At 36.3% G+C, this 27111-nt stretch overlaps 1 protein-coding gene across 2 annotated transcripts in view; it reads left to right on the plus strand.

Annotated features, from left to right (window-relative positions):
* Positions 1 to 27111, plus strand: part of DCBLD2 (discoidin, CUB and LCCL domain containing 2) — a 92115-nt gene that overhangs the window by 27975 nt on the left and 37029 nt on the right. For both annotated transcript variants that reach the window (XM_033211500.1, XM_033211499.1), the window contains exon 3: positions 15181 to 15318. In XM_033211500.1, the coding sequence (XP_033067391.1) occupies positions 15181 to 15318 (138 nt within the window). The remainder of the gene's footprint in view (positions 1 to 15180; positions 15319 to 27111) is intronic.

The raw sequence follows: 27111 nt of genomic DNA on the forward strand, positions 1-27111 counted from the left end.
TATTGTGTTAAATTTTTCCAAAAAATTCATTTTGATTTATTAGAGCTATTGTTTTTCTGTTTTCTACATTATTAATCTCTATTTTCATGATTTTAAAATTTTTGGGTTTTTTTTTTTATTTTGTTAACTACTAGTTTTAGCTAGCAATTTAATTCACTTTTTCTTTCATTTTTATTGATAAAAATATCTAAGCCTATGAATTTTACTTTGATCACATCCTTAAGAATGGTATCACTGATTAATATTGGTCAGTTACATCATTTATTAGGAATTTTGTAATTTTGGTTTGTTTTTCTTTTACCCAATAATTGTTTAATAGGTTTATTTCTAATTGGAAGGACCTTTCTTTGTTATTGCTAATAATGTATAATTTTATTGCATTAGAGTCAGAGAACATTGTAAAATTTCTACTTTATGGAACTTTCTAATGACTTCTTTATAAGCTAATGTATGACCAGTTTTTTTGTGAATATTCTATATATACCTGAGGACGTTTACTCTCTACTGTAAAAAGTTTGATGTGCATTTAAAGTATCTGTCTTTATTTTGCTGTTTCGGTCTTCTATATTCTTATTTTATCTACTCGATCTCCTATTTGGCGTGGTTCTTTCTCTTTCTTTGCTGTGTCTCCTGGAGGTTTTGCTTTTATAAAGTTGCTGTGTTGTGTTGACTAGATATTCATAATTCTAATATCTCCATTTTAAATTATGACTTCTCACATTTAAAGGTTTCCTACCCATCATATAGTACTTTTTAGTTTGAATTCTCCTTTTTTTGGCACCAGTATCACACACATACCCTCCTATTTATTCCTTACTGTTTTCATTATCCTACTGTGTCTGTCTGTGCCCATCACTTTATTTTTAGCCTTTCTGAATCACTTTGTTTTGGGTGTGTTTCTTGTATATTGCATATTTTTGGGTCTTCATGAGCCAAATTGCAAATATTTTTTAATGTCTAAGTTAAATCCATTTTCATTTATTTATAACTGATACATTTTAACTCTTCCATATCTTTTAAAGTTATGTGTATTATATTTTTTGGGTTTATTTTTCTACGTTGTTTTCTATCCTTCTGGGTTTTTTTAAGTGTCTTTTCGTGTTTGGTAAGGTTTATAGTTTTGTTCTAGGTGCTGCTTTTCAATTTATACTTTTAAAAATGCCTGTGGTTCCTATTGTCTTAATCATTTACTATCCAATTTGTGCATTTTTAATGGTATTCTTTATTTTCTACCTATTGCCTATATAACATTCAATGAACTAGACTTCTTTCCACTTCCTTCTGTACCCAGTTTCCTCTGATTTATTCTGTTTAGTGTGGCTACAACAGAATAACTGAAGCTGGATGTTTTATAAAGAAAGCAGGTTTATTTGGCTCATAATTCTGGTGACTGGAAAGTACAAGAGTAGACAGCTCATTATATAAAGGTTTTGTGCTGCTTCAACTCATGGAGGAAACTGGAAGGAGAAGGGGCTTGTGCAGAGAGAGGGGACTGAGGAGGCCGACTCGCTTTATAACAACCCACTGTCATGGTAACTAATCCAGTCCTGTTCGACTTAGAACTGATTCCCATGAGATGGCATTAATCAGTTTATGAGACATCTGGCCCCATGACCCAAACAACTCCCATTAGGCCCCACTTTCCAATATTGTCATGCTGACAGTTAAACTTCAACATGAAGACTACACTTTCAGAGATCATTTATGTAGTTTATTATTAGAAAGTGTCTCTGAATGTGTAGAACACTGGAAAAGATGATCTAATACTACCATGAATATGTCTGTGCACACAAACTAGAAAGTCTAGAGGAAATGGATAAATTCCTAGAAACACACAACCCCACAAGTTTGAATCAGGAAGAAACAGAAATCCTGAATGGACCAAGCAATAAGTAGTGAGGTTGAATCAGTAATAAAAAATCCCCCAACGACAACAACAACAACAAATGCCCAGGACCAGATGAATTCACAGCTGAATTTTACCAGACATTCAAAGAAGAACTGATACCAGTTCTACTGAAACTATTCCAAAAGATGGAGAAAGAGGGAATCCTCCCTAATTCTTTCTGTGAAACCAGTATCACCCTGATACCAAAGCCAGGAAAAGACACAACAAACAAGGAAAACTGCAGACCAATATTCCTAATGAACATAGGTGCAAAAATCCTCAACAAAATTCTAGCAAACTAGATTCAGCAATATATCAACAAGATAATTCAGCATCAAGTGGGTTTCATACCAGGAATGCAAGGATGGTTCAACATATGCAAATCAATAAATGTGATTCACCACACAAATCTAATTAAAACAAAAAAAATTTCAATAGATAAAGAAAAAGCATTTGATAAAATTCAGTATCTCTTCATGATAAAAGTTCTCAACAAACTAGGCACAGAAAGAACATACCTTAAAATAATGAAAGCCATCACAGCTAACACACTGAATGGGGAAAAACTGAAAGCATTCTTCCTAAGAACTGGAACAGAGAAGAATGCCTACTTCTACCACTTTTATTCAACATAGTACTAGAAGTTCTAGCTAGAACAATCAGGAGGCAAGAGAAAGAAATAAAGGGCATCTAAGTTAGAAAAGAGAAATCAAACTATCTCTGTTTGCTGATGATGTGATCTTACACCTTGAAAATTCTAAAGACTCCTCCAAAATCTCCTAGATTGGATAAATGAATCAGTAAAGTGTCAGGTTACAAAATCGCCATACACACATCAGTACTACTACTATGTACCAGTAATGTACCAAACTGAGAATCAAATCGAGAACTCAGTCCCATTTACAATTGCCGCAAAAAAAGAAAGAAAAAGAAAAAACAACCCTAGGAATATACTTAACCAAAGAGGTGAAAGATCTCTACACATAGAACTACAAAACACTGATGAAAGAAATCATAGATGATACAGACAAATAGGAAAACCTCCTATGCTCATGAATTGAAAGAATCAGTATTGTGAAAATGACCATACTGCCCAAAACAATCTACACATTCAATACATTTCCTACCAAAATACCACCAATGCCTTTTTTCTTTCTTTCTTTCTTTTAGAGAGAATTTTACTCTTTCACCCAGTCTGGAGTGCAGTTGTGCAATCTTGGCTCACTTCAACCTCAGCCTCCTGCTTTAGCTTCCCAAGCAGCTGGAATTACAGGAGTGTGCCATCATATCCTGCCAAAAACACCATTTTTCTCAGAATTAGAACAGAAAATCCTAAATTCAAATAAACCAAAAATCCTGAATAGCAGAAGCAGTCCTGAGCAAACAAAAGAACTCTAGGGGTATCACTTTAACTGTCTTTAAATTATACTGCAAGGCTACAGTAATCAACACAGAATGATAACTTGTATAAAAATAGACACATGTACCAATGAAACATAATAGAGAACCCAGCTATAAAGTCAAATACCTACAACCAACTGATCTTTGACAGAGCAGACTGAAACATAAAATGGGGGAAAGGACACCATATTCATTCGGTGGTGCTGGAAAATTGGATAGCCATACACAGAAGAATGAAACTGGATCCCTATCTCTCACTGTCTACAAAAATTTACTCAAGATGGAGTAAAGACTTAACCCTTTCCTCATTTGCTCTGAGAATACTCACCAGTGGCACTTGCGGCTGCATCATTTACCCCAAAGTAAATTTTCCACAAAATAGCACCCTATTATTATTTTTGCATTGCTCTGGTATATCAACTTTGGAAACAAAAGACATTATCCTATTATAGTACTCCGTTTTTAGTAGTGGTATTTCTACTTACAAAATATAATCTCAATCACTGAAAATGTCAAATCCTAGAAAACATCATCCCTACACATGATGTTAATACTGTTCTTGAAAAGTCGTTGGTCAAAGATTGGTTTGATGAATTCAGTTTTTCTGAAATAGACGATTCTGATGATTCAGACAATTCTGATGTTAGTTCTGTTTAGAAATAACTCCAAAAACAGTTTTTATATTTTATTTTCACATTGACTATCAGTCAGATTTGCTTCAGCCTCAAAGAGCGTGTTTATGTAAAATTAAATGAGCACCGGCAGCAAGCCGCACCTTTATTTTGAAAACAGGAAAAGGGTCAAATGTAAGACCTGAAACCATAACAATTTTAGAAGAAACCCTAGGAAAAGTTCTGAATATTGGCATAGGCAGAGAATTTATGAGTAAGAGACAGAGCAAATGCAACAAAAATAAATAAAGGGGACTCCATTAAACTAAAAAGCTTTGTACAGCCAAAGAGATAATCAGCATTGTAAACAGAGAGTAAATAGAGAACCTACAGAATGGGAGAAAATATTTCTAAACTATACATCTGACAAAGAGCGAATGTCCATAATCTACAAGGAACTCAAATCAACAAGAAAATAAATAATTCCATTAAAAAGTAGAAAAACAACATGAACATACATTTCTCAAAAGAAGATACACAAAAGACTAACATATGAAAAATGCTCAGTATCACTAGTCATCACAGAAATGCAAATTAAAACTGCAACAAGATACCAATTTGCCCTAGTCAGAATGGCCATTAAGAAGTCAAGAAACTTCTTTTTTTGTTGTGTGCAGACAGGGAACACTTATACACTGTTGGCGAGAATGTAAATTAGTTCAACCTCTCTGGAAAACACTATGGAAATTTATCAAAGAACTAAAAGTTAGATCTACCATTCAGTTTAGCAGTCTCACTACTGATACCTGCCCAAAGGAAAATAAGTCATTATATGAAAAAGATACCTGCACTAGTATGTTTATCACAGTAGAATTCACAATGGAGAAGATACGGAATCAACCTAAGAGTCCATCAAACCAATGAGTGGATAAAGAAAATGTTATGTATATATATATATATATATGATGCACACATACACACACAGTGAATACTACTCAGCCTTTAAAAGAATATATATATGTATATGATGTACACATACACACACAGTGGAATACTACTCAGCCTTTAAAAAGAATATATATATATATGATGTACACATACACACACAGTGGAATACTACTCAGCCTTTAAAAAGAATATATATATATATGATGTACACATACATAGTGGAATACTACTCAGCCTTTAAAAAGAATATATATATATGATGTACACATATACACACAGTGGAATACTACTCAGCTTTTAAAAAGAATATATGATGCACACATACACACACAGTGGAATACTACTCAGCCTTAAAAAGAATATATATATATGATGCACACATACACGGTAGAATACTACTCAGCCTTTAAAAAGAATATATATGTATATATGATGTACACATACACAGTGGAATACCACTCAGCCTTTAAAAGAATATATATATATATATATATATATGATGTACACATACACACACAGTGGAATACCACTCAGCCTTTAAAAGAATATATATATATATATGATGTACACATACACACACAGTGGAATACTACTCAGCCTTTAAAAGAATATATATATATATATGATGTACACATACACACACAGTGGAATACTACTCAGCCTTTAAAAAGAATATATATGTATATATGATGTACACATACACACACAGTGGAATACCACTCAGCCTTTAAAAGAATATATATATATATATATATATATATGATGTACACATACACACACAGTGGAATACTACTCAGCCTTTAAAAAGAATGAAATAATGTCTTTGCAGCACCTTGGATAGAACTGAGGGTCGTTATCCTAAGTAAAGTAACCCAGGAACAGAAAACCAAGTACTACATGTTCTCACTTATAAGGGGGGACTAACCTTCTGGATAAATGACAGCATACAGAATGCTGTAATGGACATTGGAGACTCAGAAAGGGGGAAGGTGGTAAAGGATTAAAAAATCACCTGTTGGGTACAATGTACACTATTTGGGTGATGGGTACACTAAATGCCCAGATTTCATCACTATAAAATTTATCTGTGTAACCAAAACTACTTGTACTCCTAAAGCTATTGAAAAATTTAAAAAATAATATAAATAAATTTCAACATGAGATTTGATGGGGACAAACCACGTCCAAATCATAGCACTCTCAGAATATACATTCATAACACACAGCATGTATCATATCTTCTTATTCTTCAACCCCATCTCTAACTGTTCTAGATCTATAATTAAATATAATAAATGATCACTGTCAGTCTTTTTCCTCAAGTCCAGCCACTAGTCTATTGTTGGGATGAAGTTCATCTTTGAATAACTTGATTCCTTAAGAAGGGCTTATGGTGCAGATTTTGCGTGTTGAAAACTGCTTACTTTGTAAATTTTTTGTGGCCTTAGGCTTGAAGGGGCTGCTTGATAATATCTAAATCTTGGATTGAAATGTTACTTCTTTTGAGTTAAAAAAAAAAATGCTTTTCCATGATTCCCTTACTTCATATTGTTTTTTGAGAAGTCTGATGGCAATTGAACTCTCTTGCCATTATAAGACATTTGATTTTTGTACAGTGACCATGAGGATTTTTTTCTTTACCTTTAAAGTCTATTCGTTTTCTAAGGATATGTTTTGAAGTTGATCATTACAGGTTAGTTTTCACTGGTATCCAGTGGACTCTTTCAGTATGTAAATTCAGGTCTTCCTTTATTTCTAGAAAATTTTCTTGGATTGTAGTTTTAATACTTCCTATTTAATGATTTTTTTAATGACATGAAAATTGTATGTATTTATGATGTACATTGTTTTGATACGTGTATACATTGTAGAATGGATCAATCAGACTAATAAATGCATTACCTCACGTACTTAACGTTTTTGTGGTGAGAACACTTAAAAATCTCTTAGCAATTTTTAAGTAAATACACTGTTATACAGTGGCTCTTTTTAACTTATCACTCCTGTATAACTGAAGTATTTGTGTCCCTTGACCAACATCTCTCCAACTCATCCTTCCAACTGCCCCTTCAATCCGTTCTACTCTCTGCTTCTGTGAGTTTGTCTTTTTTAGATTCTACATGTGAGTGAGATCATGTAGTATTTGTCTTTCTATGCCTTGCTTATTTTACTTAACATCATGTCCTCTAGTTTCATCCATGTTGTTGCAAATGGCAGGGTTTCTTTCATTTTTTTAGTATAGGCTGAATAGTACTCTGCTGTGTTCATATACCACATTTCCTTTATCCATTTATCTACTGATGGACATTTAGATTGATTCCATATCTTAGCTATTGTGAATAATGCAGCTGTGAACATGGAGTGTAGATATCTTTTCAACATATTGATTTCATTTTCTTTGGATATGTATACCCAGTAGTAGAATTACTGGATCATTTGGTAGTTCTATTTTTAATTTTTTTGAGGAACTTTCATCCTGGTTTTCATGAACAGCTATACTAATTTAGATTCCCACCAATAGTGTAGAAGGGTACCGTTTTCTCCACATTCTTGTCAACACTTATCTTTGTCTTTTTGATAATAGCCATTCTAGCAAGTGTGAGGTGGTATCTCATTGTGGTTTTATTTTCATTTCCTTGGTGTTTAAGGGTGCAGAATATTTTTTTCATATATCTGTTGGCTATTTGTATAATAGAGGAGGGGATTGTTTTCATAAACTTTTTCTGAAAAGTACCTACTTAGATCTTTTTTCATTTTTAAAGTTATTTGTTTTCTTGCTTTTGAGTTGTTTGACCTCTTCATATGCTTTTGGTATTAACCCTTTACCAGATACATAGTTTGCAGGTATTTTCTCTTTCTCTGTCTCTTCACTCTGTTGATTGTTTTCTTTGCTATGCAAAAGCATTTTAGTTTGAGGTAATCCTATATGCCTATTTTTTAATATTAATATTTGTTCCATTGCTTTGTGTATTTATTTTTAATACTTATACATCAATTGAAACTTCTTTGCTGTTATATCCCCTTTCATTTCAGCCACATTCTCACCTTTTTACTTTTTAAATATTCTTTTTAGTCTGTTTTTTTCTTCTTCTTTTCAACATTCCTTATGTTTTCATTAGAATCTGTAATTCCTTGTGCACTTTATAATGTGGTCTTAATTCTTCATTTTTGGTATCCTTTTGTCTTTTCTTGTATTTCTTTCCTGAGGTCAACCAACTCTCATTTCTTTCTGCTTTTTTGTCCATTTCTGCCCCTAGTTTCTGAATTTATGCTTCAAGATGTTTTATCATATCCCAAATGTTTGAGGACATTTAATTAAGTTTGGAGTGCTGTGCTGTAGTTTCCTTATGTCACTGTTTTTATAGGGGGAGAGGGTTTTCATAAACTAAATTTTAGGGACTCACATTTTTTGTTTTCTTTTTATACTGTGTATTTTTAAGTAGATTAGCATTGTACCTCTGTATTTCTGTGGATAGGGCTGGCAGTTTGCAGTGGTTTATAAGCTTTGTAGCTCATAATAGGCCTCGTCATTAATGTATTTTTTTTTCTTCTGAGAGAGACCGTAGTTCGGGAGAGATTGCCTATATATTTGTTGTTTTGTTTTGTTCTTTCAGTATCCTAAATGTTTCCTCTGAGGTTTTGAGGCAGATTTTCGAGGAATTGACAGCTGTCCATTTCTCAACAACATTTAACTGGAGGGAACTTACTCTCCTATGAGATCCTGGCCACATTCCAATTTGTGAGCCTTTTAAGTGGATATTAAAAGGTTTTGACATCTCCTAAGTAGTGAAGAATATATTTTTTCAGAAAAGCTTTAAAGAAATTTCTTGATATTCTATGAATGTCTCATCTGTGATGCTTGGCACCACATCTGGTTTTGCTGAAGTCTTCACATTGTTATGACTCATTGCTTTTTGTATTAGCATACTTGGCATGAGAAACTGCCAGCTATACTGAAAGAATCTGTCAACTTAAAGCTAGGACCTTGAATCACTACCTTTTCAAGATGTTTTATTAAGAAATAGAATGTGAAGCTCTCTTCTTTACAGAAGTTGGCTTGTTTTCCAAAAGATAACTCTTAAAGTCCTTTACTAAAATAGAAGTTTCATAAGAGAGAAGGAAAGCCCACTTGGAAAATTTCGATGGGGAATTTTGATATTACCTTATGAATATTTTAGCCCATCTGAATGCTATAAATTTTTCTATCAAGACCGTTTGGTTACCATTGTAGATAGTGGTAAAAACCTATGTGCTCTTTTGTCTGAGCTACAGTTCTGAAAGGATTTTAGAGGAGTCAACTGTGCTTATAATCAAAGAAATGCAAAGTTTTAAAACTAAGTACATTTTTTCTGACTTTTGGATTCATAAAAAAAATTAAAATTTTAATGTTATGTTGGTGTGAGTGTAGTAAAACTGACCCTTTTTTATGTTGAAGATGTACATAAGTACACATTTCTGTATGTAGAAGAGGAATCGCTGGGTCACTGGGTTGCATATTTTCAGCTTTAACAGTTATTGCCAAATGTTTTTGTGGCTGTACTATTTTACACCCTCTACCAGTGTATAAGAGTTCCAGTTACCATTCTCTGCTTTTCTCCACATTAACTGTTCTGGTGTGTGTGTACTGATGGCATGTTATACATAGTTTGCTTCGTATTTCCTTGAAAGCTGATGATGTGCTCTTTTCATACATTTATTATCCATTTGAATATCTTCATTTATAAAGATTCTGTATACGTTTTCATGCATATTCTCTGTTGGGAGATCCTTTTCTTATTAATTTGTTGGAGTCTGTATATATTCTGGTAATGGGTTCTTTTTAGGTGTAGTACACATATCTTCTCCATTGCTATGGACTGCCATTTTGCTCCATTATTGGTATCTTGTGATAAATAGACATTAATTTTATGTAGTTTGCGCTTAGTAATTATTTTATGGTTAGTACTTTTTGTATTCTGTTTAAGGAAGTTTTGCCCATTTCTAGGTCATGAAGCTGTTTCAAAGTTTTCCACTTAAAGCCTTATTGGATTTGTTTCTACATATATTATCGCCAATCCTTCCAGAATTGATTTTTAGTTGTGTTGTGTGAGGTAGGAGTCAAAGTATCAAGGTACATTTTCCCATGCAGGATTTATTCACTTTAAAATGTGCAGATATCAGATCTGTTGCTTAAGAAGAAAAACACCAAAGTAGCTACTTTTCTAAAATCAAGATGTACAATCACTATGATATGTTGTAGAAAAACATAATTTAAGATACTTTTCTAAAACCACTATATTTTAGAAGGAGAGGCAAATTCATTTTTGGTAATATTGCTGAATCCCTTTTAAACCTAGTAAATATCTGTTATGTCCCATTTTAAATATATGCCCAGTAGTCCAATTGTTTAAAAAGAAATTAGAGCTGTACCTTCCTATCATTATCTTCTGCAGACAAGTCTTTGCTGAAGCAGCTAAAACTAAGGCTAAATCCAGCCAAAAAGAACAGCTTATTCACAGTATAAGAGAAATGATTATGGGAAGACATTTTAGACATTCAAAAAGAGGACACTCAACAACTCCAAGTCAGGGCGTTAATTTGTACATCTCCACCTCACTCTGGCCCACCAAGCATAAGACAATGGTCCTCAAAGCTAGGCTTTTTAAAGAAACTTTACTGATGGAAGTTATTTAATAATAACATCTATGGTAAACATTGTCCAGGCACTATAATGGCCTCTTCTGTACCTTAGAGGATTCAACTGTACATTTCATTTGTCCCACTACACTAAGCTTTCTGAGGGCATCACTGCCTCTCATTCCATCACCGAATCCCCAGGCTGCCTGGCTTAGTGCATGGATTTTCAGGGTTTCAATAAATGAGTTCCTTTGAGAATTCCAAATTTTGTTTTTTGAGACCGGAGATGCTCCTATACTAGTAAAAAAAAAAAAACCTGTTCGTAAAGAAGTTTGTAAATTAGAACCTATGCTCTTTAAGCAAGCTTCATTTCCCTCTACTGAAAGTGGACAGAGCTGATATGCTTTTATTCTTACAAGTAACTCTCTACCCTCTGGTCCATCCTTCTGAGTTGCAGATTCCTAAGGAAAGCATTGTTCCATGGCACACCTCAGCAAGTTGAATGAGCTTCCATTTAATTGAGAACATAAATAAGATTTCTGTAGAAGATTTTATAGTAACAGTATTAACTATACTTTTGGTTTATCAGAGTCAGATGCACTATCTCACCTGTCTTTTGAATACAGAATGTTTCCATTTAACATCTTCTAGAGCTTAAATTATTGCTGTTCTTCATCTACTGTGGTTAATGTGTACATCAGAAGAGGCATGGTGACCATGAGGTCTCTACACTCTATACAAGTGGCTACAAACTCACTGCCAACAGGGTTTAGATAGATGAAATAAAGAAGTGAAATGGCCTAGGCATATGAAGAATAACAGCATAGCCATGATGATAAATGATAGCTGAGCTTCAGGACTGGGGGCATTGTGGAGTGGTAGGGCTGTGGCAAACTGGAGTATGACTTTCTTTTTCAAAGGGGATAGCTGCTACTTAAGGACAATCACTTAGAAAACTGGCCTAGATTTCCTTTTTTCCTTGTGATTTTTCAAGAGAAGTTAGAAATTCAGAATGTATGTAAAATTTCCAGATTTTGAAAACTTTAACACCTAATTTAAACATTTTTGAAGGAGAGTATAGCCCAGAACTATACAGACCAAGAGGCCTGTGGGCTGATTTGGGTCCTGAGCCATCAATTCTAACTTCTCCTCCATACCTCTATCAGATTCAATTATCCAAAAGCATGATATTCTTGGACTGTACACTGAATTCCTGGTTGTGTTCTGTTTTATTTTGCTTCATAGCAAATTATCACAAGCTTAGCAGCTTAAACGAGCACACTTTTATCATCCCAGTTTCCATGGATCTGAAGTCTGGGCATTGCATGGCATAACTGAATTCTCTGCTCAGGTTCCTACCAGGCTGAAGTTAAGGTGTTAGCTGGGAATACGTTTCTCACCTGGGGCTCACAGTTCTCTTCCAAGTGTACTAGTTGTTGGTAGAATTCAGTTCGTTGCAGTTGTAAAACTGAGGTCCCCATTTTCCTGGTAACTGTTGGCCAGGGACTGCTCTAAGTTTCTAGAGGCCACTTGCAGTGACCCTGATAGGCAAGTTGCTACATAGATGTTTGCTTTCTTCCAGGACACGTGGCATGTGTCTCTCTTATTTCCAGTTCTACAACCTGTGAAAACAATGTGCTTTTAATGGGCCTACCTGATTACCCAGAAAAATCAGGCTTACCCAGAAAAATCTTCCTTTTGCCATATATGTAACATAAAAGAAGTTAAAAATAAAACTGACAGGGAATCCTGGTAAGAAATACCCTAGAAGGCCGGGCGCAGTGGCTCACGCCTGTAATCCCATCACTTTGGGAGGCTGAGGTGGGTGGATCACCACAGGTCAGGAGTTCAAGACCAGCCTGGCCAATATGGTGAAACCATGTCTCTAATAAAAATACAAAAATTAGCCAGGTGTGCTGGTGTGCGTCTGTAATCCCAGCTACTTGGGAGGCTGAGACAGGAGAATTGCTTGAACCCGGGAGGCAGAGGTTGCAGTGAGCCAAGATCACGCCACTGTGTACTCCAGCCTGGGTGACAGAACAAGACTCCGTTTGAAAGAGAGAGAGAAAGAAAGAAAGAGAAGGAGAGAAGGAAAGAGGAAAGGAAGGAAAGGAATATCCTAGAAGCATTAAAAGATCACATACTACAGGAAATTTTACAAGTTAACACACGTTGGAAAAGTTAATCAAGAAAACAACAAGTTACCAGTTTCTTTATCTCCAGTAATGCTGGGGAGAGGGGAATAAATTGGTGCAGCCTTTTTGTTGAATTAGATTCCATTTATCAGTTTTGGCTTTTGTTGCCATTGCTTTTGGTGTTTTAGTCATGAAGTCTTTGCCCATGCCTATGTTCTGAATGGTATTGCCTAGGTTTTCTTCTAGGGTTTTTATGGTGTTAGGTGTTATATGTTAAGTCTTTAATTCATCTTGAGTTAATTTTTGTATAAGGTGTAAGGAATGGGCCCAATTTCAGTTTTCTGCATATGGCTAGCTAGCCATTTCCCAACAGCATTTATTAAATAGGGAACCCCTTCCCCATTGCTTTTGTCAGGTTTGTCAAAGATCAAATGGTTGTAGATATGTGGTGTTATTTCTGAGGCCTCTGTTCTGTTCCAGTGGTCCACATACCTGTTTTGGTACCAGTACTATGCTGTTTTGATTACTGTAGCCTTGTGGTATAGTTTGAAGTCAGGTAGCGTGATGCCTCCAGCTTTGTTCTTTTTGCTTAGGATTGTCTTGGCTATGTGGACTCTTTTTTGGTTCCATATGAAATTTAAAGTAGTTTTTTCTAATTCTGTGAAGAAAGTCAATGGTAGCTTGATGGGGATAAGCATTGAATCTATATATTTGGGCATTATGGCCATTTTCACAATATTGATTCTTTCTATCCATGAGCATGGAATGTTTTTCCATTTGTTTGTATCCTCTCTTATTTCCTTGAGCAGTGGTTTGTCCTTGAGGAGGTCCTTCACGTCACTTTAAGTTGTATTCCTAGGTATTTTATTCTCTTTGCAGCAGTTGTGAATGGGAGTTCACTCATGATTTGGCTCTCTGTCTGTTATTGGTGTATAGGAATGCTTGTGGTTTTTTCACATTGATTTTGTATCCTGAGACTTTGCTGAAGTTGTCTATCAGCTTAAGGAGATTTTGGGCTGAGACAGTGGGATTTTCTAAATATACAGTCATGTCGTCTGCAAACAGAGACAGTTTTACTTCCTCTCTTCCTGTTTGAATACCCTTTATTTCTTTCTCTTGCCTGATTGCCATGGCCAGAACTTCCAATACTATGTTAATAGGAGTGGTGAGAGAGGGCATCCTTGTGCCAGTTTTCAAAGGGAATGCTTCCAGTTTTTGCCCATTCAGTATGATATTGGCTGTGGGTTTGTCATATATAGCTCTTATTGTTTTGAGGTATGCTGATTTTGAACTTTTAAAAGCAATTTTATTCCTAAGTTTTTTGACTTTTGTGATGCTATTATGGATGGAGTTTTAAAATTTTCATTTCAGATTGCACTAGCATATATGGAAATGCAGTTGATATTTGTATATGGATCCTGTGACTTAGCTAAGTTTCTTTACTAGTTCTAGTGAGGTTTTGTTTTGTTTTCTTTGTCAATTCCTTAGAATTCTCTACTCATAAGATCAAGTATCATCCTTGAAAATGATATCCCTGGAAGTCCACATGACTCTTATTCAAGTGATATTGCCATAGCTTAAAACATTTTTGGAAGACCTTATTCAGAATTTCTTATACAAGTTACCAAGCACATAAGAAAATCAGTTTTTATTATTTATTAGTGTATGTCTTGCTTTAATGTTTCTTCTTCTTCTTTTTTATCTTAGTATCTTAGATCTGTACTGAGGATATGTTATTTTTTATAGCCTAGGACAACTTTGAATGCGGCCCAACAGAAATTCGTAAACTTTCTTAAAACATTATGAGGTTTTTTTGTGATTTATTTTTTATGTTTGTTTATTGGTTGATTAATTGATTGATTGTGCCCATCAGCTGTCGTTAGTGTTAATGCATTTTATTTGTGGTCCAAGACAATTCTTTTTCCAATGTGGCCCAGGGAAGCCAAAAGATTGGACACCTCTGTGATAGACATTAAAGGATGGAAGTTAGGCACACAGTTATATATATGCATCTGACATTTAAGGAAAAAGCTGTGGATGGAAGGTTAAGCTTGTGAGTTGTCAGATCATAGTTAAAGCCATGGGATCAAATGTGATCACCTAAAGAGATTAACTAGAAATCCAGCAACCCTCAGAAGTAAAATTGAGTAGGTCCAAAAAAAGGCTTGAGGCGTGACCTAAGGTCAGAATCTAAGGGGGTTTGAGGGAAGCACGTTAAGAATACTACTAATTAACCATCAGTTCATTTGTGAGCCACCTGCCTGGATGAAATATTTTGTTAAATTTTTTTTAGTCCCTTATTACTGTTTTTAAAGAGTATACATGTCTTTCACAGGAAATTAATCTCTGTAAGTTCAGTGATACATGTACTGCTTTTTCTTTTGAATCACTTGAATAGACGTTACTTGTCATTTTTTTCCTCCAGAGTAATATGATTTGTAATCATTAAACATTTTAGTCCTTATTTTATACTAATTTAATAGGCAGCTTGGTATATTATTCTGATTCTGTTATCTACATTGCAAATATTATTGACTTAAGGAGAGTCACAGCAAATAATCTGCTTTTCTTTTATTCCTAGGCAAATACTGTGGTCTGGGGTTGCAAATGAACCATTCAATTGAATCAAAAGGCAATGAAATCACATTGCTGTTCATGAGTGGAATCCATGTTTCTGGACGCGGATTTTTGGCCTCATACTCTGTTATAGATAAACAAGGTAATTTTCACCTTATGCAGTGGCTCCTACAGTTTGTAATTTCTAATAACAAAAATAAAATGCTTTTTTTCAGTAGCTGTTTTCTGAAATTGGAATAGAGCAGAAAGACTGAACAGTTAATAGCATATATATAAATTTGACAAATAAGGTGAGATCAGTTTCAAAGTTCCAAAATTAAAAGTACATGAACGTTACTTCCCTTTCCTTAGTAGAGGAAATACTGCTGAAATACTGATTTTTTTATTTTTATAAGGTTGGAACACAAACTGTAATAACTTTTTTTTTTTTGAGACAGAGTTTTGCTCTTGTTGCCCAGGCTGGAATGCAGTGGTGCCATCTCAGCTCAGTGCAACCTCCACCTCCTGGGTTCAAGTGATTCTCCTGTCCCAGCCTCCCGAGTAGCTGGGATTACAGGCATGCACCACCATGCCTGGCTAATTTTGTATTTTTAGTAGAGATGGGGTTTCTCCATGCTGGCCAGGCTGGTCTCGAACTCCTGACCTCAGGTGATTCGCTTGGCTCGGCCTCCCAAAGTGCTGGAATTACAGGTGTGAGCTACTGCACCTGGCCTATAATAACATTTTTAAGTTTTATAAATTATTGAAGTGTTTTATATCAATTTAAAACATTATTATTCACAGTTTACTGCTTCATAGTGCTGTGTTAAAGACCATACTACCAATATTTTCAAAGAATAAGATCGCACATCCCCAGGAGTACCTGAGGAGTGCTGAGACAGCATGAAATAAACATGGGGTATTTCTAAATTGCTAACGTTTAGGAGGAAAATGTGGTGTAAAGGGGGAAAATGAAAAACAAGGTTATTCAGGTGCTGGTGAGGTTTTGGGGAAAAAGAAACAGTATACAGTGTTCGTGGGAGTGTCAGTCAGTTCAGCCATTGTGGAAGACAATGTGGCAATTCCTCAAAGACCTAAAGACAGAAATACCATTCAACCCAGCAATCCCATGACTGGATATATACCCAAAGGAATATCAATTATTCTGTCATAAAGACATATGCGGCCGGGCGCGGTGGCTCAAGCCTGTAATCCCAGCACTTTGGGAGGCCGAGACGGGCGGATCACGAGGTCAGGAGATCGAGACCATCCTGACTAACACGGTGAAACCCCGTCTCTACTAAAAACACAAAAACTAGCCGGGCGAGGTGGCGGGCGCCTGTAGTCCCAGCTACTCGGGAGGCTGAGGCAGGAGAATGGCGTAAACCCGGGAGGCGGCGCTTGCAGTGAGCTGAGATCCGGCCACTGCACTCCAGTCCGGGCGACAGAGCGAGACTCCGCCTCAAAAAAAAAAAAATAAAGACATATGCATGTGTATGTTCATTGTACCACTATTTAATAGCAAAGACTTAGAATCACCTTAAATGCCCATCAGTGATAGACTGGATAAAGAAAGTTTTGTACATACACATCATGGAATACTATTCAGCCATGAAAAAGAACGAGATGTTCTTTACAGGGACATAGATGGAGCTGGAAGCCCTTATCTTTAGCAGACTAATTAATGCAGGAACAGAAAACCAAATACTGCAGATGCACGTTCTGACTTATAAGTGGGAGCTAAATTATGAAAATACATGGACATATAGAGGGGAACAACACACACTAGGGATTTTTGGAGGGTGGGAGGTGGGAGAGGATCAGGAAAACTAAATAATGGATACCAGGCTTAATACCTGGATGATAAAATAATCTGTAAAACAAGCCCCATGACACAAGCTTACTTGTGTAACAAACCTACACATGTACCCCAAACTTAAAAGTTTAAAAACAAAAGATTATTAAATAGAATAGAATCCAAAATTTACCTGAATCTCCAAGATAAAATGCAAGACCTGCATGAAATCTCTCATGTGTTATAGCTGCTGTGGGATGTGTTCATTTCCCCCTGCTATGTAGGGGTACCATGATGAGAAAGTTTAAGAAGTGTTGCTAGTATAAGAATATATCAAAACAATCATTTAAATTTTTAAAAGTTGATATTTTGATATTCAGCATTGAATTAAGTTACCATTTAAAAGTTTAATGGTAATAAACTTATACCATATTGTATAAATGAGGACATTATCAAGAACCTCCTAGTTGTGAGAGTGCTGGGCACTGGGAATTATAGGTGAAAGCAAGCGATTCCTCCTCAGCTGTGGTGGGTTTGGGATAAACACGATATGTCTTATTGAAAGTTTCATTTAGAAGGTGATAGAGGAGAGAGCTCTTTTGTATGGAGGAACCTGCATTTCTTTAGTTTATAAGCAATAGGGCAAGGTGTGAAGGCTAACAAAATCTGTCATGGAAAATGAGAAGGAAAATTCATTTGGATGAAATAGTAGAAAAGAACTAGAAACATTATGCCAAATGAACAATTAATATTTTCGACAGAACCAGGAAAACATATGCAGTGTGATGTTGTGGAAAGGACTCTAGGTGTCCCTGGAATCAAAGCTTGCCTCTACCACGTGCTAGCTGGCTAACCTCTGGCCAGTCATTTCACCACTGTGAGTTGTGAGGACTGAATCTAATAAAAACGTGTACCGTTTGTAGGCTCATGACATAGCAGACACATACAATGTTAGTTTCCCCTCTTCTACCACTGTACACATGCATGCACGTGTTCCCCACCCCTACCACTGAAAGAGTAATGTAGAGAACACAAGTGAGATGATAATGGATTACCGTCCTTTAAGTTTTACTTAAAGTCTTGGGGTTGATAGGTGAGAGGATAGATAACAAAGTTAATTTGCTTGTTATTTTCATTAAGTTTCTTAACCTTAATATCAGGTTAAATTATTTATTTTGATTCATATTTTTGCTTTTCTCTGTTATTTATCAAGATGAAAGTTTCTGGAAAATAAGTATCCTCTTTTTTTAAGTAAAGAAAAGTTTCTCACGTTAGATATTTAAATTATGAGGCTTTTTGACCCACAGAAACCTTAATATCCTGCATTAAATTTACTTAAGAATTGGCTATGACCTCAGATAAAAGAATCAGAATGTTACGTAGCTTACAAACCTCTGCCAAATTTCAAGTGGCTATATTCTATTTTGGATGAATCTTAGCTTCCAAAGATTTTTGAAACAACCACCTTAATCAGGAATTTCTTGATACTAAAACTTTCAAAGTCATAATCATCTTGGGAAATCCTCATTTAATAGCTGTCTCCTGAAATCTTACTATTTTTTTTCATGTCTTTATCCCATCCATCAAGCATGTGTTTTATCTGAACTAGAATGAATTGGCTGAACTGTATTCAAGAGAACACTGGTTGAATTTCTTATTACTTCTTCTTGGGTGGCTTTTTGATCACAATTTCTTATAATGACTCATTCATTTGAAGGTTGCTTGGCTTTGGTTGAGGTCCTCAGTGTATTTTTATCCAGGAAACTTAACTGCCACAATGAATTCCATAAATGTTTTCAAGGAACCTAACTACATGTCCCTAGCCTACAAGTCTAGTTGAAGATTTAGAGTATTTGGGAATGAAAAGATTGTGAAAAATCTTGCTTCATCAGCTACTTCATTTGTTAGGCTCGAGATGACTTGTGTTATAGTATGTATTGTTGATAGAGTCATGATTTTGCGTGAGATAGACTAATTCTCATTACCTTGTCCAAGAGCCCATTGTAAAAATCTATTCCTTTTGATTCCTTATTTCCTGCCCTATATTTGGCACCAAGGAAACAGCAGTAGATAAGACAATCATACCTTCATGGGACTTGCAGTATAGGGTTGGAAAAAGACATTAAACGAATACTTAATTGCAATTATGAAATAAAGTATGGTGAAAGAATCAGCAAATGATAGGGGCCAGAGGTGTGTGGGGAGTGGAAGATTGATAAAAAAAAAAAAAAAAAAGCAGAGTTTTCCTGAGGAAGTCACTTTTAAGCTATGAAATGAAGGATTGGAGTTTCCAGGCAGACGAGGAAGGAAGGACATTCTACAGAAGGGAATAGCAGGTGCAAAAACCTGGTGGCGGAGAAGAGCTTTGGGAGAACGGGAGAAGAAAGCCAGAGTAGCTAGAGTAGATTGGGTGGGGGGGTGAGTAGGTTTCATTATTCTGAACCTTATAGAAGGGTTGGAGTGTTTTCCTAAGAGTGTATGGAAGCTGTTAAGAACAGAGAAGTGGTGTGACTGGATTTATGTTTTTGTTTATGCAATCTTCCCTGCTCTGTGAAGAGTGGGTCAAATAAAAGTAAGAATAAATGTAGAGAGGCCCATTAAGAGGCTGTCTGAGGAGCCAAAGCAGAGATGATTGAATTAAGAGGTCTCGTTATAAATGTAACTAGAATTATGCTGATTTGTAAAGACTGTAGAAGTCAGACATATCTTCTACAGGGAACACTTCAATGAATTAGAGTTTATCCTGGTGGAATTTCAGCTTTAGGCAGAGTCTTTGAGCATTAGGAGCCTCTTGGATGAAGCTCTGAACAACAGTAATGCCGGTTGTATCTTGGGCTCTCTATCTGGAGTCCTGTTCCACTTTCGTTTCTAGTTTTCATTAAATTTTTAATAAAGCTTTTTTCCTCTCTCTGCTGTTTTTAATGATCTTTGAGTGGTAGTTTTCAGCTTTTTTCATTACCAGTTATCTCTTTCCATTTTCACCTATATACCTCATTTTTGAAAGATATAGTGAAAGGAAAAGTTCCCATTTCCTTAAGCAATTTGATATGTAGAAATATGAATCAACACTTCCAGCAACTGTGAGAGAACTAATATTTCTCCTCTAAAGTAGCATAATCTCCACAAATTTCAACCGTTCCACAGAAGCAGCCACTAAATACTTCCTTATAGAAACAGCCACATCTGTGGTCCTCATACTAGGTATTCTCTCTAATACTGTGTTCTCCAGTGAACTATAATAAATACTGTTAATCAGTTTTCATCTACCGCGGCCAGACTTTCTGAAAATTTGAAGATGTATGTGGACCTTTGTGGTATCTTGGACATTTATATTGGCAATCCCTGTTTAGAAGTTCTATAAAAACTCCTGAGTTACTGCTGGTGTTACTGAGTGAGGCAGAACCTACCACACTAAGGTCCAGACTCAGGTAACTTGGATCTTTTAATTAGTATAATAATAAATGTGGCCAGGTGTGGTGACTCACGCTTGTAATCCCAGCACTTTGGGAGGCCGAGGCAGGTGGATCACCTGAGGTCAGTAGTTTGAGACCAGCCTGGCCAATATGATGAAAACCTGTCTTTACCAAAAATACAAAAAATTAGCAGGGCATGGTGGTGGGTTCCTGTAATCCCAGCTACTCAGGAGGCTGAGGCAGGAGAATCGTTTGTACCCAGGAGGCAGAGGTTGCAGTGAGCCGAGATTGCATTACTGCACTCCAACCTGGGCAGCAAGAATGAAACTCTGCCCCAAAATAATAATAATAATAAATGCTACTGACATTTTATTCTGAAAAGTAGATTTAAAAACAGCAGTTGTCATTGGAATTGAAAAAATAAAATGAATTTTATAGATGATCTAAATTTCTATTTTTGAATCTGTTCAACAATGACCAGTTTCTAGGAGGAACTGGACATTTCTAGAATGGTTCTGGGTGATGGTTTTTTTACGTTGTAGTTATAAAACAGTGAACTCAGAAGAAATATATACATTTGCATTGAAAGCTTCAAGTCCTTCAAGACAGCATTTGTTCATATGTACCATAATTGGGGTGTGTGTGTGTGTGTGTGTGTGTGTGTGTTTACATGCATGATTGGAAAGTGGTGATCCTGGTATTCTTTTTGGAGAACATGAAATTTTCACTTAAAACATAATACTAAATCTTACTACTTTAGATTTCACCAACTCAGAATTTTGTAGTGGTCAGTCTAAAGTTTGCCTTTATTTTGGAGGGGAGAAATAGTAAATGGTTTAAAATTTCATGTGAAATAACGCTGATATTAACATACTTCCTAATTGGAACTCATAAACACATGTTCATTCATTGTCTGCCACCCCTTAGAATCTGATGACAGTGCACTTAAGACTTGTGAACAGCTGAGCCTGGAAAATATTCCCATTTAACAAGATTATCATTGCTATATGATGGATTATTTTTTAAATTAACACCAATAGTATAAAAAATATTTGCTGCATTTTTAACCACATCATTTTTGCAAATATTTGCCATTTTTTCATTCTTACATCAGATTATATCAGTTTGCAAATGAAACATAGGGCTGACTAGATAATTCCTTTCTAGCAGAGTCCAAATTTCTGTAACTAGTTATTTTTTTCCTGCATGGAATGTTTTCGGCTTTGAAAATAGAGTGTGAATTCCTTAGATTGTTTGCCTTCTTAACTGTACAGTAATTTTATAGAATCTGTTTTGTTTCCAGTACTACAGTTGGCTAGGTTCCTATTTGTTATTTTTATATTGGTTTCCAAATGTTGGTTCCTGTATGTGGCAAACATTTTAAAACTCTGATACTGTTAAACTTAGTAAGATTTTATTAATGAAGTTTCAGTTTACATTCCTATCTTTAGATATGCTTTTGTTTCCACACAAATGAGTGTGTATAATGTTTGTGTGTATAATATAATTAACATGCAGAAGAATATTTGTAGTTTGGTGTGAATTTGTAGAACAAAGGTGCTGATGAACAAAGTGTTACCAATTTGCAGAGAAAGAAAATTTAAACAATCTGTTAAGATGGTGTTAACCCAAAGAGGCAATTCACATTACAGTATAGAGTTTATTCCAAGCTGATAGGTAAGCCTGAAGAGCATCTTAATCATTTTAATGTTTTCTATATGTTTAATTTTTTTTGGTATATTAGGAGTGCTGAGAACAGACTACATATATGTTTGTGCTGTCTCGTGCTATACAGTGGCTCTGTCCTTCAGTGTTGGTAAATACAAATGTATTTAGTAGCTTCCTAGATACTGTGTAGGTCACAAAATAATTATGCTATATTTTAATGTTTTGTATTCATTTTTTAGTGTATGGAGATTTAGATAAGGAATTTGATTTGATCCAGTTAACCATATGTAGCTTATAGCCTGTTTGACTACATAGTTTATTGCTTAGGCAACTGAGCTATGCTTTATATCATCCATAAGAAAGCATTAATTATTTTCGTCTGAGAAAATTTTTTCCGGGCTTCTACTGTGGACTCTGCTTTTCACAGATGACATTGTTATATTCCTAAGAGAAACATGAGGTTTAGTCTCCACTCTCAGTACATAAAAGGAGAGAAGAGGTAAAATACCTAGTATAGTGTCTGGTACTTAGTAAATGTTAATTGGCTCTGAATCACTATAAATTATGTTTTACTATACTATATATGTGAATTCCTCTTAACAGAATTGCAGATGCTAAAAACCAATGCAGATTCCTATAATAGAAGCAAGGAATTAGTCTTAGGACCACACGATAATATTGTCAGGAGAATTTAGCCGAAGACCAGGCTTATCCTACCTACATCGTTGAGCACCCGAACAGAGTAGCTGTTCATATATCTACGATGCAAGGCTGTTGACAAGATGAAAACTATGAAAGCAAGACTACATATTGTTTAAGGCTCTGGGAAATTGATTATTTAAAGAATTTTAGATCACATGAGAGAGAAGAATGTATATGTGTACATTTTCTTGTTTCTGCCTGTATTTTCTTATTTCTAGTAAATAATACAGTAACATAGGAATAGTAATTCTGTGCTTTCTTTTTTGAGAGAGTCTTGCTCTGTCACCTGGGCTGGAGTGCATTGGTGCTATCTCAGCTCACTGCAACCTCCGCCTCCTGGGTTCAAGCGATTCTCCTGCCCCAGCCTCCCAAGTAGCTGGGACTACAGGCACGTGCCACCACACCTGGCTAATTTTTTGTATTTTTTTTTTTTTTTTGGTAGCGACAGGGTTTCAACATGTTAGCCAGGATGGTTTTGATCTCCTGACCTCGTGATCCACCCGCCTCAGCCTCCCAAAGTGCTGGGATTACAGACATGAGCCACCGTGCCTGGCCACTTACTTGAGTTAGAATAAATATAGACACTTGAGTTCAACTGTGCGAAAATGTTTACAGCAAATATAGTTGGTTACATACCAACTATATTGTGGTAAGTGATGGCTACTGACACTACTAAGGGTCTTTTTCCAATTCAGTCAAGAACACAAAACAGTATTAATTGAAGGAAAATCTAAATAAATATATTTTGCAACCCTACAATCTCAGAAATAGCCAACACTGTCAATCAAAAATATTTCTATGATAGTAACCAATGTGCTGATATTTTTTTGATTCATTAACATAAAATATATTTTCATGGTATTATATATGGGTCAACATGAGATTTCAGGTTTAAATATTTCATGCAACAGTTACAAAGTTCTCTAGCCTTTGCAGTTATTATGTGTTGAAAATGTTTTTAGGCCGGGCGCGGTGGCTCAAGCCTGTAATCCCAGCACTTTGGGAGGCCGAGATGGGCGGATCACGAGGTCAGGAGATCGAGACCATCCTGGCGAACACGGTGAAACCCCATCTCTACTAAAAAATACAAAAACTAGCCGGGCGAGGTGGCGGGCGCCTGTAATCCCAGCTACTCGGGAGGCTGAGGCAGGAGAATGGCGTGAACCCGGAGGCGGAGTTTGCAGTGAGCTGAGATCCGGCCACTGCACTCCAGCCTGGGCGACAGAGCGAGACTCTGTCTCAAAAAAAAAAAAAAAAAAAAAAAGAAAATGTTTTTAATTGTACTTAATTTTTTTTAAGAAAATGTATATATCAGTTATGGCAGATAGTATAGCTAAGTTTGCAGCTGTCTTAGAAAATCTGATGTTGGTGTCTTCAGAAAACCTGACGTTCCTCAGACTGTTCTTGATGATTGGCTTGCCGTCACTTTTGTATTCTCTCCTACTCTTTCTCACAATCACATTATCCTGCCTTCAGAGCCCCATCTGAGATCTGCCTCCTCTGGACAGCCCTCTAGGATTAGGGAAGGCAGGTAATGGGGAAGGATAGAAACTCTTTTTATAGATACTATGGTTACACTTCCTTTGGGTTAAACTCTACTGTGAAGACTAGCATATATTCAACACTGAAGATGCTCTTTTGGGGGCTACACAGAAAAAGAGGGAATGCCAGTTTGCTTCAGCAGAATCCCTGAGGGCATTCTGTTTACTACTGCCATCGCTGTTATCCACAACACCCAAATGAAGTGTACCATATATGTGATACTTTGTGCAGTAATGTGTTAATGTCATTTGTATGTATTGTTTGATTAAAATTACCAGAATAAAATTCTATGCAGAGGCTGTCAGTTTAAAATGTAGCACATACCAGGCACAGTGGCTCACACATGTCTCCTCAACACTTAGAGAGGTTGAGGTGGGAGGATCGCTTGAGGCTGGGAGTTCCAGACCAGCCAGGTAGTGAGACACCCATCTTTACCAACAATTTAAATAATTAGTTGGGTGTGGTGGCACACGCCTGTAGTTTTAGCTACTTGAGAGGCTGAGGTGGGAGAATTGCTTGAGAACAGGAACTTGAGGCTGCAGTGAGCTAGGATCGTGCCACTGCACTGTAGCCTGGGTGACAGAGCGAGGAAAAAGAAATGTAAATTATATACTGCCCTGTACTTTGAAAATATCACTGATTTTTCTAGTATTATAGGACACATTAAAGTGTATCCAGCAAGATAAGTGTTTTCTCAGTATTTATTATAATCTAAGCACTTCACATGTAATAAGTTCATCTTTTAAGTTGCTCAGACCAGAAAGTTTAGTGTATCTTTGACTCCTCTCTTTTTCTCAAACTTCATATTCACCTGCCAGTTCTTCGAATATGTATGTACATATACCAGAATCTGACTACATCTTAACAGCTCTGCTACTACCACTCTATTTCAGGTTCCAAGTTTTACATCAATTATGGCAATACATTTCTTACCTTTGTTTTTGCCCTTTCTCCCCTTCAGTCTACTCTGAATTCAGTGATCAATGTGATCTTACTAAATTGAAAGTTTCATCTCACTATACCAACTATCCTTATCTCCAAGATGCTCTAGCATTCAGCTTGCCATTACTCATCTGACTTCATCTTTTACTTGTCTACTGTGGCCTCAAACATGCTGAGCACATTTCCACACAGGGCCTTTGATTCCCACTGCCTATTCTCAGATTCAAATACCTCACACCTCACTCCCTCACCTATGTTAGAATTTTACTTAAATGTCATCTTCACAATGATGCCTGATCTGACCACTGTACTTAAAATTGTAACTCCCTAACTTTTTAAAACTTCCTTGTTCTCATTATTTTTCTAAAGTACAATACACATTCTAACACAGTATTTTTTTCTTACTAACATTATCTATTTTCTTCTACCTCCCCCCACTCCACCCAGAGGTATATTCCCTATAAGAAGGAATTTTTATCTGGTGGTTGTTTGTTTTATCTCTGGTGCCTAGAATAACAACTGGTCATAATACATGCTTATTAAATATATGCTGAATGAATAAATGAACAAACTGCCAGCCCTGGCTCTTTTACTAGGCTTTATTTCACCCATCAATACAGATATGCTACATATGAAAGGACTTTGTTACTCTGTGATAGCTTCTTTTTATTTTATAACAGTCTTATTAAGTTATAATTCACACACCATACAATTCCTCTATTTAAAATATACAATTCAGGGGGGCTGGCCAAGGTGACCAACTAGAAACAGCTAGTGTGTGCTGCCTTCATGGAAAGAAATAGAAGGGGCAAGTAAATGTAGCACTTCACCTGGAACACCCAGGTACACACACTAGGATTCATCAAGAAAATAACTCTATACTCACAGAGAATGGAAAAAAGCAAAGCAGGACCACCACCCACTCAGGAACTGGTGACTGGGGACCAGAGCAGGCCCCTAGTTTGCTGCAGCAGTCATGGAAAAGTGGCCAGACTTTCTTACATGGGTTCCCACTCCCGTATCTCCTCACTGGGCAAGTCCTTCAGGCCTGGGTTTCCAGCCTCCCCTCACTGGGGCTTTGGAGCCAGTAGCACCTCTGCAGCAACCTGGGACAAGAGCTCAGCTGGGGTTTCCATCTTTCCTGTCTTGCAACCCTCACCTTTGCTGTTTCCAGGCTCTGGAGAGTACATGAGACTGAAGGCTGGTCTGAACCCCCAGCACAGCACTCATCTCACAGAAAAGTGGTCGGACAGTTCTCCAGGTAGATCCCAGTCCTCACTTCTCCTCACTGGACAGGGCTGCCTGACCTGGGACTCCAGCACAATCACTGCCCCACCTGACCAGTTCAATTAGAGGCAGCCCAGCAGTTAAAGGAACACCCACACAGAGAGATGAGAAAGAGCTAACACAAGAACTTAAGCAATTCAAATGGCCAGAGTGTCTTACGTCCTCCTAACGATTGCACTAGTTCACCAACGAGGGTTCTTAACCCTCGTTGGCTGGGTTTGCTGAAATGACAGAAATAGAATTTAGAATATGCATAGAAATGAAGAGCATCGAGATTCAGGAGAATGGCAAAACCCAATTCAAGGAAACCAAGAATTAACAATAAAACAATACAGGAGCCAACAGATAAAATAGCCAGTACAAAAAAGAATCTGACTGACCTGATAGAGCTGAAAAACACTACAAGAATTTCACAACCCAATTGTAAGTTTTAACAGCAGAATAGACCAAGCTGATGAAAGAATCTTGGAACTTGAAGACTGGCTCTCTGAAATAAGAGAGTCAGACAAAAGAAAAAAAGAATGAAAAGGAATGAATAAAACCTCCAAGAAATAAGGGATTATATAAAGAGGCCAAATCTGCAAATCATTGATATCCCTGAATTGGA

This window comes from Trachypithecus francoisi, unplaced genomic scaffold, assembly GCF_009764315.1.
Source record: "Trachypithecus francoisi isolate TF-2019V2 unplaced genomic scaffold, Tfra_2.0 Lachesis_group0, whole genome shotgun sequence".
NCBI classification, from domain to species: Eukaryota; Metazoa; Chordata; class Mammalia; order Primates; family Cercopithecidae; genus Trachypithecus; species Trachypithecus francoisi.